At 38.5% G+C, this 19,175-nt stretch overlaps 2 protein-coding genes across 2 annotated transcripts; one reads left to right on the top strand and one right to left on the bottom strand.

Moving 5' to 3' along the window:
• Positions 1–851: 851 nt before the first annotated feature.
• On the bottom strand, positions 852–3,110 carry AK6 (adenylate kinase 6). The gene is made up of 5 exons (XM_052700571.1): positions 3,010–3,110; positions 2,459–2,551; positions 2,115–2,173; positions 1,865–2,010; positions 852–1,649 (listed from the first exon to the last, which is right to left on the bottom strand). Exons 1-5 carry the CDS (start codon positions 3,035–3,037, stop codon positions 1,460–1,462), a joined length of 516 nt encoding a protein of 171 aa, XP_052556531.1. The 5' UTR covers positions 3,038–3,110; the 3' UTR covers positions 852–1,459.
• Positions 3,111–3,128: 18 nt separating this feature from the next.
• On the top strand, positions 3,129–17,459 carry RAD17 (RAD17 checkpoint clamp loader component). The gene is made up of 16 exons (XM_052700569.1): positions 3,129–3,269; positions 3,636–3,911; positions 4,649–4,732; positions 5,398–5,554; positions 5,996–6,132; positions 7,129–7,181; positions 7,276–7,401; positions 7,485–7,554; positions 8,184–8,295; positions 10,712–10,906; positions 12,035–12,120; positions 13,153–13,299; positions 13,723–13,869; positions 14,575–14,695; positions 15,512–15,569; positions 16,383–17,459. Exons 1-16 carry the CDS (start codon positions 3,228–3,230, stop codon positions 16,633–16,635), a joined length of 2,064 nt encoding a protein of 687 aa, XP_052556529.1. The 5' UTR covers positions 3,129–3,227; the 3' UTR covers positions 16,636–17,459.
• The last annotated feature ends 1,716 nt before the right edge of the window (positions 17,460–19,175 follow it).

Raw genomic sequence — 19,175 nt, 5'->3', positions numbered from 1 at the left:
AACTATATCCTAGGCTGCATCAACAGATAAGTAGCAGCCGGGAAAAGGAAGAGATTGTCCCTCTCTGCTCTGCTTTTGTGAGGCCCCATCTAGAGCACTGTGTCCAAGCCTGGGGCCACAGCACAGAAAGAATTGTTGTGGAGCTGTTGGAGTGGGTCCAGAACAGGACCACACGATCAGAGGTGCTGGAGCATCTCTCTCATGAAAAAATTTTGAGAAAATAGGGCTTGTTTAGCACGAAGGCTCCAGGAGGGGGATTGGTTTTTACATGGTTTAATAGTAATAGGACAAAAGGAATGGCTCTAAACTGAAAGAGGAAAAATTTAGGTTACATGATAGGAACCAATTCTTCACCCAGAAGGTGGTAAAGCCCTAGCAGAGGCTGCTCAGAGTTGTGGATCCTCCATCCCTGGAGGTGTTCAAGATCAGGAAGGATAGGGCCCTGAGCAGCCTGATCTGCTGAATGGCAACCCTGCCCATGGTAGGCTGGCACGTAGCTGAGAGGTAGCCTTCAGACCTTCCAAAATGAGGGAATCCTGCTAACTGCCAGCAAAGTTGTAAGCTGGAAGATACCTAATTGTGGGTGGGAAGTAATCTCTCAACTATATGCCACGAAGGCTATACAATGGGAGAGGTATGAGCAGTGGCAAGCCATGGTTGCCCAGGAAACACTGGTGTTTGACTTCTCCCATTACTGGAAATCTGAAAAGGTATAGTGTTTGCCCTTCCCCACTGGGAATGGTTTGGGCTCTGAACAACTGGCACAATCCCAAAGCTATAGCAGAAGGAATCACAGCACTTGCAAAAAAATCAAAAGTTGTGGCCAGATAAAGAAAAGCCACAGTGCATACTTTGTTGGGAGGAGCACTGGTGACAGCCCAGAGACACGTTTTATTAGATAAACTAGTGATGAAAGGGTTAAATCCTACAGGAATAAATGAAAAGCATACAGATCCTATTAGCTGCTGAATGTTAGTAGCTTAGTTAGTAGCTACTAGTTAGTAACTTCATGTGGCACTGGAAGATGAATTAGATCAGGAAGAAGTTTTGCAGTCTAAATTAGAAGAAAAAGAACAAGAGATAGATCGTGACTTAATCTCAGAAAGTAAGCCAGAATTTTTGAGTCTGGCTAAATCGGCTGATAAACAGAAGCTAGGTCTGGAACCCTGTACCAGATTACAGAGTTAGAAATGAGTCAGGAAATATTTTATCCTGAGAATCCTGAAGTGCTGATGAGAATGCTGATCAAAAGAGAGACCACTGGTGACGGCTGAGATGGAGGGACCCAACAGGTAGCTGTTTACTGAACAGCACTGTACTAGGTAAGCCCCTTCCAAACCAAGCCATTTTGTTATTTGCAATCCATGGTGGCAGAGCAGCATAGGAAGCTGAAAAGAAGAAAATTAAAAAATTAAGTCTATCCCAATCAAAACTAGAACAGTTGCTTTTTCTCCAGTTGTCAATTGTTGTCCTTTGTCCATTGCTCAACCCATTGCACGATCTGATCCAAATTTCTCTCTAGGTCTTCAGGAGTGTTGCTGGGTAATTGGTGCACAATTTCCTTTCTGTATGACAACACAGCTTCCTCATAAAGTGTCTGAAAAATTTCACACTGAATATTGTCTTGTAGCTTTTTCCCTTTGTAGCCCCTAAAAAAATAAGAACAATACTGAGAGCCAGCCTCACATATACAAAACTATAACACTTTTTATACAAAATCAGTATCACAGAATCACAGAATTGTAGGGGTTGGAAGGGACCTCCAGAGATCATAGAGTCCAACCCCCCTGTATCTTACTGCTTAGAAAAAAATTCTGATGAAGATTACACAATAGCAATTTACTTAATTACTCTCCTCACATACCTGCTTTCAAGCCTGTCATATAGAACTGAGTTGTCTGCACGAAGTACAAACACTATATGAAACCAGTGTTCAGGGAAAAAATCACAGCCGTGGTAATCAACAATAACTCCACCCTCGCACATTTTGCCTTCTAGTTCATCAATTACCTACCAAAAAAAATAATAACAAACAAACAGAGAGTGGTACATCTACATGAGATCACAAATGGTTGAAACAATACAAAGATACTACTTTTTGAAGCTGAACTTACTCTGTCTTCATCCAAAATTGGGCATTCATACTCCTCGTCGAAACCTTCATACAGTTCTTCTGTAACAAAAATGATTTGTGCATGTTTGTGAGATAACAGGAGTTATTAAAAATATTCACAGTCATGTTTGCTTTGGCTAGATGTCAGCAAAAGGTAGCCCTTCATTTATAAAAGTATATTTATTAATTAATGCAATACAAGTTATTGTTGCAGAGGGTCTCTTTAACAAATCCACCCAACATATTTCAATTCAGGGAACTCTGTCACATTTTGATTTGCTCTATAACACATGCATTGGAAGCAAGGAATGACACAGTCTAGCACTGTCCTGTAACACCACCCACCTTCTTTTGCCAGGTCACCCACGCTGATGTAGGTCAGCCCTGTCCTTGATGCAAGCTCTTTGCCGAGGGTGCTTTTGCCAACACCGGGAGTACCTAAAGACAAATGCAGAGCAGTCAAAGACAGGCAGACAGCTGTTCAGGCAACCTTCTACCAGGAGTAGAGCCAAGGGGAAAGCTTTCCCCAGTGAATACCAGCGAGTTGGTACAAGAAAAGGGGCAAAAAGGTACATGAGAAGAAAAAAAAGACGTCCAGCACGCCTGGGGCGCTTAAACTAAACAGGACCAAAACCAACCACAGTAAACAAAGACGACTCTCATTTCGTGCACAGGTGTGATTCTGAATGGGACGGGAGAAAAGACAAACCCACTCTCCTGTTCTGACAGTGGTCTGCCACCTGACAGGGCCGAATGGCGCACAAAGCCCACGTAGCCCTGCCATTTCCTCTCTCCCTATCGCCACGCGGCCCGAACGGCTCCACGTTGCGGGTGAACACGGAAATGCGGCCCGGCGCGGCCTATCCCGGCCCGTGTTGGCGCAGCCCGCCACTCACCGGTCAGCAAGATGTTGGGGCGCCGCATGCTGCCGTCGCCTAGGAGACACGTGCAGGGTCCTGCGCTACTGCCGTCGCACGGAGATGACGTCACGCGCAGGCGCCTTAGCGCGCAGGCACGCTGCGGGCAGCTAAGCAGAGGCGGCGGGAAGGCCGCGTCGCGGCGGAAGGGGGCTTGGCACCGCGTCGCGCGGCGCTGCCCGGCGGCTCAGCCCGGGATGTCCGGGACTGCGGCGGGGCGACAACTGGCGCCGGCGGAGGTGGGGCTCGAGGCGGTCAGTTTAAAACCGAGTGGAGGCAATGTGAACTTAATTTTCGTGTGGGAGCGATGTTTTTAACCGGCAGTTTTAGAACAGCTTGTGTATGCTGTGCGCTGGTGGTGGTGTTAGTTATTTCTGCTCTAGGTTGTTCTGGTTTCCAGTTTGCTACAAAATGCTCTGCTGTCGAATCTAAAGTGTGATTTACTTTGTTAACTCTTAGAAAGTTTGCACTCGGATTAAAAAAGCATTGTTACTAAAGGCCTTTACAGGGTATTCTCTGTGCGTGCCTGATAGGATTTTCAGATTGCACCCTTGTGAAGAGGGAAGGTAATGCTGTAACAATAGCAATTCCTTGTATTTTACCAGGCGACAGATTGGTTGGCCTGTTCGTTTGATGATTTCTTTGGAAGTGCAGATATTTCTCCCAGCGTGATTCCTGAAAAGTCACACAAAGGCAACTCTGGGAGAAATCATCAGCGGAAGAAAGACCTGCCTGCTGTGCCGGGATGCAGCAAAAAGAAAGTCCTGTCAAGAAAAAGAGCAAAGTTGTCCTCAGTAGATTTGCCTTGTAACAAGTCCAGAATAAACTGGAACCAGTCTCAAGATGAGCCATGGGTAGATAAATACAAACCTGAAACTCAGGTATGAGAGATTTGAAGTGCAAATTTACTAGTAACGTTACATATGATGCTTTTCTTTGTAATCCTTTTTGTTCAGAAGTTAAATAGGTTCTGTTTTATGGGGGCATTGAAGTTCTGATTTGATTATATACTGTCTGTAATGAAGATTATAATGTGCTATATATCTGTAGGATATATGCCTTCTAGCAGGCTTCTGGAGAATATAAAGCTACTGACATTTCCTGTCCATCAACACCTAAACTTCTGAATCTGTTGTCAAATCTGACAGTTATGAATTCAAGGAAAATCCACAACTAGAGGAAAGAGAGAGAAATGAGTTAATGCAGTACTTGTATTTCATATTTAATTTTTTAGTAGTCCAGCTATGGTGAAGAACTGGGTCACAAGACTAGAAATTTAGAAAGATCCACGTAGTATTAGAGTCAAGGATCAGTTCTAGCAATAGCTGCAAAGCATTTGTGTGTAATCACACTGCAAGATCATGTTGTTATTTTAGGAATCAAAAATCATTCATTATTTCCATGCTGCAAGGAATGGGAAATTGGTTGTTTGAGGAAATAAGTTCTAATGATTGTCCTTCATTTACTTCTAAAGCATAGTGTATGTAACTGAAACAGACGCATACACAGCTGTTATTTTACTCAGCCTGTTTGCTGCTCTTGAATTTCATCGTTAAAGTTTTAGAAACTGTAATGCATACTTATAAATTCATTTCATACATTTTTCATCTTGTTTTAGAATGACCTTGCTGTCCAAAAGAAGAAAATTGAAGAAGTTGAAACATGGTTAAAAATACATATATTTCAGAGACAGCCAAAGCAGGTAATTTTGGTGAAGTTAGCAGGTAGAGGTACAAAATTGTCTAATCAAATTGGATTGAATTCTAATTTAATTAAAAAAAAAAAAACAACAAAAAACAAAAAAAATCCACAAGAACAAAACCTGAAAAAAAAAAAGCAAGCAAACCACAAGCCAACCCACAAGCCCTACGCAAAGAGAAGTAGAGATGGATTCTGTTTTTGCTCAGCAGCATTATTTTCTGGCACCTAGTCAATTCATACCTTCAGCTTGGTGTGCTTTTATAACTGCATTTTATCTCCAGCAGTATGATTTTAAATAGTGAGGCAAACTTCCAGTTGTAGTGACTTGATGCAATAGGATGCTTTTAATTTCTGGATTGTTAGGCATTCTTATACAAATGCATCATTTACTGGCTAGTATTCTTTTCACCTGATTCTTCTGTTCCGTTTATATTATGTTGGTACCCCATATAGCATGCAGTTAGCCATGCAGATGCTGGGAGCAAGCCTTGCAGATTTCTGTTCTAGTTCTTTCTGAGTACTGAATAGGTAATTAAAAACTCAAACTATTTACCTCTTCTTATTTGTAAAAGAGAATCTTTGCTGTATGAAAGATAACGGTATTCATCATCAGTCTACATTTAATCTTTATTCAAAATGTTTGGAGTTATTTTCTTTCTCTGTCAGGGTGGCTGTGTTTTGCTGTTAACTGGTCCTGCTGGCTGTGGAAAGACAGCAACTATACAAATATTAGCAAAAGATCTTGGTGTGCACGTGCAAGAATGGACCAATCCAGTATCTTTAGACTTCACAAAAGAAGACTTATTAAATATATCTGGCCATAGTAAGTATTTTATTTTATTTTTTTGGATAATTTTGTGATTTGTTTTGTATGTAACAGAGATAAAAGCATAAAAAAAATACAGACTACAAAGTCAGACTGATGTCTATATAAGCCACCTCCTTAGAGTTCAGTAATAGTCTGAAAAGGGATTTACTTTTTACAATGTTTACTCCAAAGCAGTTTGCAGTTCATACAGAAAGCAGTGTAATGTTTTGGATACCATCTGAACTAGTTAAATAAGAATGTATCTTTGAGTTTTCCATTGAATTCTTCCCTTTGAAAACTATCTTTTATTTGAAATGTGTTTGCCAAAAGGCTTTGCTGCTGGTCTTCAGTGGCTGTTATCTGAAAGTAGCATGGGTGGGTATTAGTTCTTGTGGATATTTGTATTCTACTTGCTGTAACATCGAATACACATTTTTAATTAGTCTTCTTTTTCAGACTCAAATTCTCATGCGTTTTCAAGTCAGGCCCAATCAGCTCTCTTTCAGGATTTTCTATTAAGAGCAAATAAATATAACAAACTTCAGATGCTTGGGGAGTCCTCAGAAAATGATAAAAAGCTTATTCTTGTTGAAGTAAGTGAAAACTTTTATAATAATCTTGACGTGCTAACTAGCTGCTGCTGGAGGATTAATGTTGGCACTTTATTGCCCATGAGTTCTTTGTTACTTTTTGGCTTCGACAGCTGGCTGAAAACAAGTTCTACCTGTGCTTAAACTGTATGATATAATTGCTGGGCAGAAACTGCATACTAATTCATATACAGAAATAAGTAATAGATACTCAAAAAGTGACTGGAACAACACTGAAAAAAATCACACCGTGTTTTGCCTCATAGAAATATTTGTGTATATACAAAGGCATGTGTAAAAATTACACGTGTTAACTGAGGATACAGTAGAATATAGAAGTGCATGGGAATTAATAAAATCATAAGGCATTTGAAATTTACCCTTCTCATAAGCCATAACGGGAGATCCAGGAGAAGGCTTTATTTTCACAAATTCAGGAATATATCACACTACTACATCCTTCTTGAACTTCTCATTGTTTTTTGACAGAAAGATTTTCTAAATTAATAAAGTAGCCTTTAGTAAAGTGAACTTTCAAGAAAAAAAATAGGAGAGAAGTTCCAGCTGAGCAACATAACTTGGGAAATGCAGATTCCTAAAACCTCTGTTCATATAGTCACTTCCTTGTCTACCTCCTCTCATATCTGATACACTATGTCTTGTCTTCTTCAGTATAGCTGTTACTCTGTGTATATCTGTGTGTTTTGAATAGAATTGTCTAGCAGGCAGTGTTCTCACCCAAGGCTGTTTCTTAGGAAACAAGATTAGAAAGAAAATGCTTCTCCTAGGTAATTGGTTTTTCCTGAAAAAAAGGAAGTTATGCTTCTCCCACCCCCCTCACCCTACCTACTTCCCAGTTATCTTCAGCTTCAGCCACAGTTGAAGCCAAGCTAACAAGCAAGAAAAAACCATGTAGCAATATAGCACGCCTTAAGTTAGTCTGCGGGAGAGAATATTTACACCTGAATGTAATGACAGCAGTTAATTTGTTTTGAATAGGACATGCCAAACCAATTCTATCGAGACCCTAGCAGTCTACATGAAATTCTCAGGTTAGTTATAAATAAGTTTTTAATGGTTAGCCTTAGCCACTCTGCACTGTAGTGGAGTTTGAATCCTCTTACGCGTTTTTATTTTTCACTTTAGGAGATTTGTACGTACAAGTAGATGTCCTCTAATATTTATAATATCAGATAACTTCAGTGGAGACAGCAACCAGAGGTTACTATTCCCCAAAGAAATTCTAGAGGAGTTGTGTATATCAGTTATTAGGTAAGATCTTATGTCTCATTAAAAATTTATTAAAAATAAATGAGAATTCAGAAACTAATTCATTTTTTAATGGAATTTAACAGTTTCAAGCCCGTTGCACCAACAAACATGATGAAAGTTCTTAATCGAATAGCTACAGCAGAAGCTAACATGGTAAGTTGTCAAAACTGTGAACTTCTGTAGAGTTCTGGGACCAAAAGATTTCTGGCTTTTATATCTGAAATTTGTTATTCCTACTTGTTTTTGCTATTTGCTTGATCTTTGGTCAAGTAACAGGCTTTTGCCCCCAGGAGGGGGGAAGGGGGGGAGATAGGAGCAGGAAAGGCTATAGCAAAATACAAGGAAGAAAAGGGAAAGCCATCTTGTTTTTAAGATGAGATCCCCTTGATCCTTTGTCTGAAGTTGCCTCTGAGAATTCTGCCTTTTACAGAAACTGTATTTATAAAACAAGTAATAGGAATAGAAGTTACTTTTTTTATGGTATTCATTAAGACTTGAAGACCATTAACCCCACTCGTGTACTCTCAAGCTTTTAGATTACAATCTAGTCTACTCCTGAGTGGCAGTTACAAAATAAATTTGTGTGTTGTTTTCTCTGGTCTTGAAATTTAAAATATGGTGATTTATTGAGCTGGAGATCTTACCTGGCCTGAACATATGCTGAGTTCAATATAATATAATAATATAATATAGTCTGTTCATGGTCAGTATCAGGGATGGGTACCTATACTCAAATGTGCCTTTTCCCATGTAATTATTTTGAATGTTGCTTTTCCCTGTAGAACAGAGAGAAGAACTATGCTCCTGATAGAACTTCACTGGAGTTGCTTTGCAAGGGCTGTTCAGGTGACATAAGAAGCGCAATAAACAGCCTCCAGTTTTTTTCCATGAAAGGTAAATATCTATGATTTTGGTGAAATTGAGTGACATTTTGACTGCTTCCACAGTGAAGAAAAACTGTTGAGTGCTGAAGATCCGTTATGTGGGGTTATGTGGGCTGTGTGAAAAACTTGATATCTTGCTGTGGTTAAAGGGAGCAGGTTTTGTTGTTGTTGTTTGTTTTAGGTAGCTGTGTTGATAATTCTGCTGTTTACATATAAACTCAGTGATTGCTAATAATATACATAGGTTGTTCCGAAAGTAGTGCCTTCTGTTTATTTCCATGGAAGCTATGAGAGGTACAAAGAGCACAGTATACTATTTGATAGAGCAAGTTGTCAGGTACAAAACATTCTTCTTCAAGATAGTCACCCCCGTTAGCTATACATCTTTTGAACAAGAGCCTGTGTGGTGCACTTGTAACGATCTGCACTGGTGTAGGTGAGCCACTCTCACTGCTGCTGAAATGCAACACTCACCACCTCACTGTGCTCTCACTCACTGCTTGGTCTCAGAAGCATTCAGCGAGCATTGAGGAGTATCAGTGGGTGCCATATTTTCTACATGGAGGAATGGAGTGAACCTTTGCTTCATTTGCACTTCCATGTCAGACATCATTCTGTCAGACTGCCCCTCCGCTGCCATCTGTTGCACAGCAACATGTCATGAAATATTGTTGGGAAGGTTCCACTTTTACTGCCATCCAACCAGCATCCACCTCTGTTGTGGGCCAGCATCATGAAGTAGGAGGTATTACTTTTGAAGCAGCCCTCATGTACTGGCTGTGTGTCTGTTGAACATAATGCAATCGTCTCTCTTCCTCTCTAAGTCTTTTGGTATTAGTATGTGTTCACTGATGAAAACTTTCATGATGCAACCTCAATTTGAAAGTGATAGTTTCTCTGCTTGGTTCTCTTTGCACTTAGCTCTACTTATGTAGCGTTTCTGAAATAGCCCACTGATTTTTTGTGTGTAATTTCTGAAGTGATTGTTAGTAAGTTGAAAAGCTGTGAGGTAGCATAATCTATTCTGAAGTTATTGACTGAATAGAAATTTTTTTTGTGAAGTTCAGTATATTAAGAGCCTTCAAAGCACAGGACTAGACAGCGTTCAAATCAAACTTAAATTGGGAAAATTGGGATTATTTCAGATCTTCCTATGTAGGAAGAAGAGACTTTTTCTCTGTCTTTTGTAAGCGCTGGAAGTCAGAATGTGTAAAGAAAAAATATATGGAAGATATGTAATCTTTTTTTTTTTTTTCAGTCTGTTTGTAGCGCATGTAATTCATTCTAGGAACTTGTAGAGGGTGCCAGCATTTATATTCAACCTAGAAATAAGGAAGTGAATTTAACTTCAGTGGTATGTCTTTAAGCTAGTAGCAGATTTGTTTCTTTCCATTCCATCTTTCAGCAACGTGAAACAACATATAGCCTTATGTTCCACGTCAACGTAGCTTAGGTTTTAGACTTAAAAAAAAAAAAAAAAAAAAAAAAAAAAAGTACGAAATTCCTCTAATAAAAAGATTTTGATGATGGTGATGCCACTAAGTACATAAAAAGTAGGTTGAGAATACCTGAGGAGAGTTTGCTCTTGCTTACTGGTGGATGATAAGGAGCTTATACATACACAAACTGCTTGTTTTTAAGACTGTTTAGATTTTCTATGTTAATTTAAAGAAAACTCACTTTGGAAGTATAAAAACATGAGAGTTAGAAAGAGAACTTGGAAGAAAACAAAGGCATACATACATTCTCTTTTCACATTTTTTTTTTTCTTTAGATGCTAATGAAAATATCTTACTTCATGTTGAATAGAAATCGTTTAGTTGTTCAAGTGTGTTTCAGATAGATGATAGATAGGCAGTCAGTGATGTTTTGGAGAGACCTCACCTCCATTTTCATTTCCTGAAAGCCATCAGAAGGATGGCAGGATTTGTTTTACAAGTATGTAACTTGGTGTGTGTGTTAGGTACATAAATGATGTATTCAGTTTGGTGATATTAGTGGGTAAAAGGGATCTGTGGTAATCATCGGAGAAGAAAAAACTAATTAAAGGATGATTTCCTCCAGTTTGGAGGACTTTGCTGCTAAATCAATTTCTGGGTTTGATAATTGTAGGAAATGTAATGGGAATATTATCTACATATATTTGCATCTGCCCTGTACTTTATTTATAAAGGAGAGATTGCTAACTTAAGAGGCATACAGAGCTAGAGTAAGTAAGCAAGAATGCCAGCTTCTCTTTTAGAATGGCACCTTAGAATGGCTTACAAGTGGAATGAAATTTGCTAGTGAAGATAATGGGGTTGCCTTCTTAATAAATGAGCTTTCTTGTGGTGACTGCATTTATAAAACTTTCTGTATCTGTGGATTATATTTATTTATTTTACTCCAGTTACTTTATTCTGTCTGTGTTGTGCTTTTATTGGTAGATTGGTCATTGGAGAAAGATTTCTGGTCGAGGAAGAAACGGAGTTCCACGCTAAAAAATGAAACAGCAGCTGTGTATAATTTGAGGAAGACAAGTAAATCCGATATTTTAGAAGACCAGGCAATACAAGCTATTGGTGGCAAAGATGCTTCCATCTTTCTTTTTCATGCTCTAGGGAAAATAATTTACTGCAAAAGTAAGAAAAGTTACTTGTTCTATCTTCAATAATGAGCAAAACATGTCAGATATTAATAGATAGCCTTCCCTTAAATAAGGCTAGGTGATCTCTAATGAACATGTTTTGTCATTGGTAACAGTAATAAACAGCAATAAATATTTTTGGTAGCTGAGATTGCAGCTGTCTGTATTCAGAAGAGAAATAATGCATGCTTCATCAGAGAATTACTACACATATGTAATAAAATGCGTAACTCTAGTTTCTTTAGGTCTGCATGCTGTCAAGCCTGCAAAGATAGCTATCCCAGAATTTTCTTTTGTGCACAGTACTTTGTTGTGTGGTTATGTTCTGTCCTCATATGTTTTCTTAGAGTTACAAAACAGACCTGCAGCCCTTCAGTTGCTGCCTTTCCTATTTGGGTTTATTCGTTTTGCTGTCTCTTTCTCTTTATTTCAAGTCCTTGGTTCCTTTGAGACCTGTGTGTCTTTCTGAGCTGAAAGGTTCTTTCACTTCTCCTTTCAGTATCCTGTCTCCCTTTCCACGTTTCTCTTCACTGCTTTCTATACACACAGCTCTGTAAATGTATTCCTCTCTAGTCTGTGTGTATGGTTACTGTCCTTTATTTTTATTTTTTTTTAATATTTGAAAAATATCATTCAGAAGAATTAGATATTTATGCTGTGTTACTATCTGTAGTGATCGGAATCAGAATTCATAATGCAATTTTTCCACCTTTTCCTAATAATTGACAGAATTTCTCCCCCAAACCAATTAAGAAATGACGAGAGGAAGGAGTACGAAAATCTTCAAGTGGATTTTATTTTATAAAGGATAGTATAACCAATTACATTCTGTTGACTATACTGATGTGGGCATAAACACTTACACAAACTGGAAACAGTGCAACCTCCTTGTTGGTAAAGTCAAGTTAGTTAGTCAAGTCCACGGTCTGTGTGAAGGCTTTTGTTCGTGAACTTGCATGCTTCTGTTCTTGCTCCCGTCTCATCTGTGTTCTGATTTTTGAATGTAATATCTGAAATGTCTTTTTTTTTTTTTTTTCTTTTCCTTTACCCTAGCTTTTTAGTAATACGCATTAATGTAACCATTTCTGGTACTAAAAGACTATGGATTATACAATTCTTTTAGGAGAACCGTTGTCAGAATCTGAATTTCCTCAGCTGCCTTCTCACTTAATAGAACACCGTCGAGACACCTTGCTTATCCACCCTGAGGTACATCTTCAATTTTGATTTGGAGAAAAAAAAAGAAAAAAAGAAAGAAGCAAACAAACCTGAGTGGTTGATGCATATTCTCAAGCAGACTGGCTTTCTCATTAATCTTAATATATGTATACTCTGTCTACCTGAGTTAAAGAATAATTATTCTGGAAGGGACTTCTAGAGAGTAGCTTCAAAGACTGATTGGATTCCCAATCCTGTTGAGTTTTGAGTACCTTCAATAAGTCCTCAGGCTTGTATGCAGGCGTGTATGCAGACTGTGCCCATTGCCTATCATCTTTTTGCTGTGCATGATTGAGTGGAGTTTTGAGTTCACCTTTCTGTTGTCACCCATTACAGGGTTGAAAACAGCTTCCAGCCCCTCTTATCCTTCTTTAGGAACAAACAACCCTTCATTTTCTATATGAATGGTTTGGGACCTTGATGACTATCCAGACCCTGCCATGAGCAGGGTCACCTCTTACTAGACCAAGTTGCCTAAAGGTCCTTCCAACCTGAGGTCTTCCTAGGATCATCTTCATGGCTCTCCTTTTGACCTGCTCTAATAGGTCGGTCTTCTTCTTCAGCTAGGGGCCCCAGAGCTGAATGCACTGCTCTAGGTTAGGCCTTATGAGGGCAGAGTGTAAAGGGGAAATCATCTCCCTCCTGGCCATTCCTTTGTTGATACAGTGCAGGGTGCAGTTGGCCTTTTGGGCTGCAGCCACATGCATCTGGGTAATGTCCAGCTTTTCATTCATTGGTACTCCAAATCCCTTCTCTGCAGGGCTGCTGCACTACCAGTCCACCATCTCCCAGCCTGTATTCTTTGCCCCAACCCAGATATTGGACCTTGCACTTGGCCTTGTAGAACTTAATGAGATTTCCATGGGCTCATCTCTCAAGCCTGTCAGGGTCCCAACGTATGGCATCCTTTCCCTGCTTGGGTTAAATGTGCCAGTTCCCTAACCATCAAAATGTATCATAGTTTTATAGGATGCATTTCCTTCATACTGTGTAAAATCTGGACATGTTTTTTTGTCCCCATAGGATATTGTGGAAAAATCACATATGTCTGGAAGCATGTTCAATTTGTACCTTCATCAGAACTATGTAGAATTTTTTACTGACATAGATGATGTTGTGAGAGCCAGTGAGTACCTGAGTACTGCTGATGTCCTTTGTGCTAATTGGAATGTAAGTCATTTTACATTATAAAGATTATATATGTTTTCATATACATTTTTTGTGCAACTTGACACCATTTTGTTATAGTTGATCACTGTATCTCATATATGCTACAGTGCGTATATGTATATATGTGTATATATACATGCCATAATATGGTATTAAGAACACTTTATAGAACAATCTAATGTATTCTACAAAGTGTTTTTGAGTAGAACAGAAGCGTGTTAAAATGTGTTAGAGGCTGCATGTTTTTTCCCTGAAGAACTTGAGCTGGTGTTCTGTTTGGCTCTGACTAGAGATTCTGCACTAACCCAAATACATGTGGGATATGTTGTGTGTCACTGCAGGTACCAGTTGGTTCTGGTTCAAATGAGATGTGCTATACACAGTCCTCAAGTTATTGTAATGCCCATTTTTTTTTTTCCTTAGTCACGGCTTGTGATGGAAGAGTACAGTACATCTGTATCTACTCGAGGTGTGATACATTCAAATTCATCCAGAGCCTTTGCCCACTGCCAAGGAGGGATGGGGTTCCGGCCCTTACATAAACCTCAGTGGTTCTTTATCAATAGCAAGGTAAATGCTTGTTGTTTTGAGGAAATTACTATATCTTAGTGATTTTAGCAATATATATGAGGTTTGCATGCATTGTCAAATATGATATTTTGACATAAGCTACTTCTAAATGACATTCGTACGAGGAGGTCCATTTGAATTGTTTATTCCTTTAAAGGAAAAATAAAATGGAGTCCTCTGATAGTGTTCTCTTTCTTCGAATAGGCATACTTCTGGGATAGTTTTAATCCTAAGTTACATGGTTAGTGTTTAAATAATGTAAGATATTTCTAAAAATAAGTGTAACTTGAGCAGTTTAAACTACTTTAAAATCTTCTGTAACAAATTACTGCTGTTGTACTGTGTGTTTTTTTTTTTTAGATGTAATTTGTCTATGAGATGTGTCAGCTCTTGGCATTTTTTTTGCATTTGAATGCATACCTGCCCTGCTGTGTCTGCCTGTATATAGGATAAAAACTTGCAGAAATCCTTAATGTGTGGTGGAAGACAAAAGTGAAGATGTGTACTGCTGTTTTGTAATCTGTATATCTGAACTCAACTGTTTCTGTCTTTTCTGTATTAATTCTTCACAAGCCTGTGCACAGTTATCCAGAAGACCAGGAAATTGTCCTGCTGCTCTTTATCACACTGAATATATATGTCAGTTCTGGTTTAGCAGGGTTTGTATGTGGTTATTTATTTTTTATTTTTCCCCAACTCTTACAGTATCAAGAAAACTGTGCTGCTGCAAAATCTCTCTTTTCAAGCTTCTGTTTATCACCAGAGTGTCTTCAGACAGAGTTACTGCCTTACCTTGCAAAGTTAGCAAATCCAATGAGAAACGAAGGTAAGATCAGTGTAACTCTTGTTTTAGTGTTTTGTTTTGTTTTTGTTGTTTTTTTTTCTCCCTAGGTATTAAAGCACATTCAAAAGTTTCAGCACTACCAGGTATTTAACTTGGTGAAGTCAGGAAACTTGCCAGTCTCACTCTTCACCTCCCTTTTTTCATAGTGTACTGGGTAACACAGTGGAGGAAAACAAAAACAACAACAAAAAAAGTAGTTATTTTAGTCTTAAGGCTTCTTTTAGAGCCTTTTAATTAGGGGACTTAATGAGAAGCCTTTTGGAAGTGCAGAAGACAATTTTAGCTGTATCTTCCTTGCTTGCTGTTCCCTATCAAATAACATTAAGTCTTAGAAAGGCTCTGAGGAGTCTTTCGTAGAAGTAAATAAGATCAGAGTGCACAGTGCTTTGTTGTCTAATGTAAGACAATCCACGAGAAGACAATTCATGCAGAAAATGTTTTCTTTGTATGATAAATAATTTGGAAATTACTTTTCAGACAGCTGTGTCGCTTACACCATGATAATTGCTGCTAATAACAGCCTTATATAAGGCCGTGGCATCTGGATGAATTCTTTTCGTAGGCTGCATATTAATAACTGCACAACAGTTTCACAGCTGATGATTGTTTTTCTATTTTATTGTGTAGGGAATGTGCAAATATGTTATGGCAGTTATTTAAGCTGTTTTGATAGCCAAATTACTGCAGATTTTTACAGGACCACTTAAGCGAACTTATAAACTGCTTATTTTCCAATGCGTTCAATTTTAAGTGTGTTATGATGTACTCAATATAATACTGGCTATTCTTTGTTCTCAGCTCAGATTGCTTTTATCCAAGATGTTGGGAGGCTGCCATTGAAAAGACATTTTGGGAGGTAGACTTGTCTTTTACTTTCTTTAAGGAAATAAAATGCTGTCTTTCCCTTAACATATACCGAAGAGGAGCCATTTCATACAAAAAATATCATTAGTGTGTAAAATTGTTTCCAGTTCAAATCTGTTTATAATTAGCAAGGCCAATTTTAATGGAGCACTGATACAGAGATGCTACAAAAATTGAAGTCCAAATACTGAAGGGAAGATAATATGTGAGAAGAATTTCTCTTCGTTTCTTTTCTGAAGTTGCCTGTTTCAAGTTCAGTTGCTGCCTGTCATGGCTGGCATTCCGTGGGCTGCTGTCAGTCACTTCATTGTCAGCAGTTCATGTTGCTTTAGGAAAGGAGCAAATCCACTGCCACTGTAAGGAGAAACTTCAGGCAACAGTGGTTGCTGGAGACTAACAGAACACAGACATGTTTTTGTATTTTGCTGTTGCCATAGCTGTGGTGTGAGGCTCTGTGTTGCTTTTCTTTATCTGAGAGAAATTTCTATCTTTTGTAGTGTCTTGTGTAGCTTATGCATAGTGTTGAGTTCTGGGCTTGGAAGATGTGCACACAGGTGTAAAACATGATAATGAAGGTGAGGATATAAATTTAAAAAAACAAACAAACTTGTATAAATTAATTAACTAAGACTGACAGGGATATTACTGCTAGAAAATGTGAAAGCTGTTTGGCATCAGTGAACAGGGAAGGCCTGGATATTCTGCAAGAGGTGTGGGAGAGCAGGAAGTGCAGTGGTTGCTTTGGCTGGCTGGTTTTGTTTTGTTTGATGGCGAGTTACTTACTCTTGTAATGGTTATTTTACAGGTTAAAGCTTGAAACGCTTACTGATAAAGATCCTGGAGTTCCAGACTTATTTGTTGGTTGTGAGGAGGACCCTGCTGAGGTGGCTGTACAGATGGAGGAAAATAGAACAAATGAGAACGATTGGGATGGACTGCCCCTGTCCTCCAGCCAGCGCAGTGGAAGTGAACTACCTTGCAGTCAGCCTCAGCCTGTTGCTGCTCTAGTAGCTATGGAGGAAGATGAATTAAATATAGAGGAATATGACAGTGACTAAGTACAACAAAGCATCAGCCACTGACTTAGCTGATAGATTATTACGTGCCAAAGGGCTTTGCTAAAATGAGTATGGTCTGCTGAATGGAGTGGAGGTGGGCTGGGAGGCCCAGTCTAAACATAACAGTGTCAATATCAAGACACTTTTCTTTATCTTCCTCATATCTTTCCAGGATCAGACCTGATCAGAATACTAAATCACAGGCTATTCCCTGCCTGTTCTGAGCCATAAAAGTATACTGAGACAAAGGGAGAACAATAAATGATAAATTTAAATAGTTTGAGGCTGTAGCTAATCAGTGCCATTCTTAAGTTATTGTTTTTGTTTTTTGTTTTACACATCTTCATTTACTTTGGAGTTTTACAATGTGTTCCTATTTACACATTTGGTAAGTTACCAGCATCTGAAGATTTTTCTAAAGTATATGTCTTCAGAAAAATTTCTGTTTGGAAGCTTGAACCTTCTGAAAGAGGAGATTTAAGGGGATATGTAAAAACTTTGATATCTTGTATTGATGATGTAAATAAAACTACTGTATGAATGCTGTTCTGTAATCTGCTAGAGATATTTTAACTGTTTATAAATAGAACATATGCTGTACTACAGTTTAGTTTGGATTTGTTTTTGAATTTTTTTGATAATTTATTCAGCTGAAAATACAACAGTTAAGCAGAAGTTCTTGTCCTATTTTTATTTGGTAGGAAGTTAATGGTGTCATCTAGTTTTCCTCTTTAAATTAGCTAGGCTGGAACAAAGAATAATTTCATATTTGGCTACTGACACTCACAGTGTTTTGTCTTTATCAGAATAGACTGTTAAATACTTCTTGTTGTTTGGGTCCCTGTGTGAAATCATAAATCCCTTACATACATCATATCTCACATCATTGTAATTGGTGTTACTGCATAAATAAGAAAGCAAGGATCAAAACAACTTATTTTGAATGTGTGATATGTTTGCATTCCGTATTGCTAGCATACAAATTAAAAAAAAAAAAAGAAATACACTAATCCAACATAAATTTAGAATTGCTGCCAATTTTGAATGCTCTGGCTTTGTCCCCTATGAAAGATCAGGTGTTGTCTTTATGACAAGTGTTTAATTTTGAAGAGGGGGAATTTAGATCTTCAATTTACTACAGCTGTACTTATTCCATTCCTTATGTGGGATGCGTGGGATGGGGTGGTCCCTGTTTAGTTCAGGTGAAGACTCAGTTTATCCAGGCCCCCTGCAGGTTTGTGTCACTAAAATGCCATCTGGACCCTCCTGAGCTCATAGAGGGTGTCTAGTACTGAAGGATGGTAATTTGTGCTATACTCATTTTCACTCTAATCAAAACTCTGAGCTACTTCACGTTTTTGAGCTTTCCTGATAATAGTATGAAGTAATAATAATAACAAGAAAGTTCTTTAACATCAACTTCTGATTATTGCTGTTGGCCTTGGCCTTACTAAAGCACTCAACACTTGGTTAATGATAAACTTCAGCAATAGAGACATATTACTGTCATCTAGGGGATTCAAAATCACAACCATAAAACCTTTTTTACATGGAGGTGCCACCAAAACTCCCACAATTTATATTGCAATAATATTGCATGCTGTTGTTCTCTGATGCCGGAATTGCAATGGAGTTCAAAATGTGTGAATGGGATGAACGCCTCAAACTATGGAAGTTCTAGATGTGTTGCAGGGACATTCAGCTTCAGTTGCAAGCAGGTACAAGACTGAGTTGCTGCTACAGCCCACTCTCCAACCTCTGGAAGGAAAAAAACAGCCTTTGGTTCCCTGAGCAATGTTATCCCAGTTACAGAAAGAAGAGAAACCTGAAAAGAGAGCAAGTGCCTTTTTTTTTTTTTTTTTTTTTTAAATTATTTAATTGTAAACTGAACTCAGAATTAATCTGTTGATATATTTAGAATACAGCCTCCGTCTGTCCATTGGTGTGCTGCTGCTGTTTCAGTAATGTGCTACTGCAAATAATGTTCAGGTTGTTAAATTTTTTCTGCCCAGAGAGATTGCCCATGTCCTTAAAGGGAAAGTGATTAGAAGCACTGGAAATGTGTTTTTCTGAGGCATTATGTAGTGTAATTGAAAACAAAAATCCCAGAAAGGTGTTGTCTGCCATCAAAAGATTATTATTCTAAGCTGGGAGCAGAAATGTCTTTTCTAAAAACACAGTAATTACTTTCCAGGAATAGTTTGGGGACTTTTTGATAGGAGTAATGTATATCATATATGATTTTTAAAGTGTGGCCAAACAATTCCAACGTCACACCAGCCTTTGAGAAACCACTGTGGCTCATACTTGGGCTCTTCATACTCCCCCTGTAAATGTAGCTGTATATGCAGTGCACTGCACATTACCTCCATGCAAGACAGCCAGAGAAAAAGCCTGCATATAGATTCACCTGCATATGCCAAAATCATCCCTTGCACAGATGGGAAGAGATGAACTTCGGGCAGTGGACTTCTCAGGTTTAAATGTGCTACCTGAACTCTGCAAGTGTGCTTGTTTGTAAAGTCCCCTGGTACTTAGTT

This window comes from Tympanuchus pallidicinctus, unplaced genomic scaffold, assembly GCF_026119805.1.
Source record: "Tympanuchus pallidicinctus isolate F22 unplaced genomic scaffold, pur_lepc_1.0 scaffold4, whole genome shotgun sequence".
NCBI lineage: Eukaryota > Metazoa > Chordata > Aves > Galliformes > Phasianidae > Tympanuchus > Tympanuchus pallidicinctus.
The sequence above is the reverse complement of the archived record's forward strand: the minus strand, read 5'-3'. Positions and strand labels throughout refer to the sequence as shown.

Coding starts and splice junctions, on each gene's coding strand:
- RAD17 (XM_052700569.1), top strand. CDS start 3,228: ATGTCCGGGACTGCGGCGGGGCGACAACTGGCGCCGGCGGAG. Junction 4,733..5,397: donor TTCAGAGACAGCCAAAGCAG/GTAATTTTGGTG, acceptor TTTCTCTGTCAG/GGTGGCTGTGTTTTGCTGTT. Junction 10,907..12,034: donor GAAAATAATTTACTGCAAAA/GTAAGAAAAGTT, acceptor CAATTCTTTTAG/GAGAACCGTTGTCAGAATCT.
- AK6 (XM_052700571.1), bottom strand. CDS start 3,037: ATGCGGCGCCCCAACATCTTGCTGACCG. Junction 2,174..2,458: donor GGGTGACCTGGCAAAAGAAG/GTGGGTGGTGTT, acceptor TTTTTGTTACAG/AAGAACTGTATGAAGGTTTC. Junction 1,650..1,864: donor TATGACAGGCTTGAAAGCAG/GTATGTGAGGAG, acceptor TTATTTTTTTAG/GGGCTACAAAGGGAAAAAGC.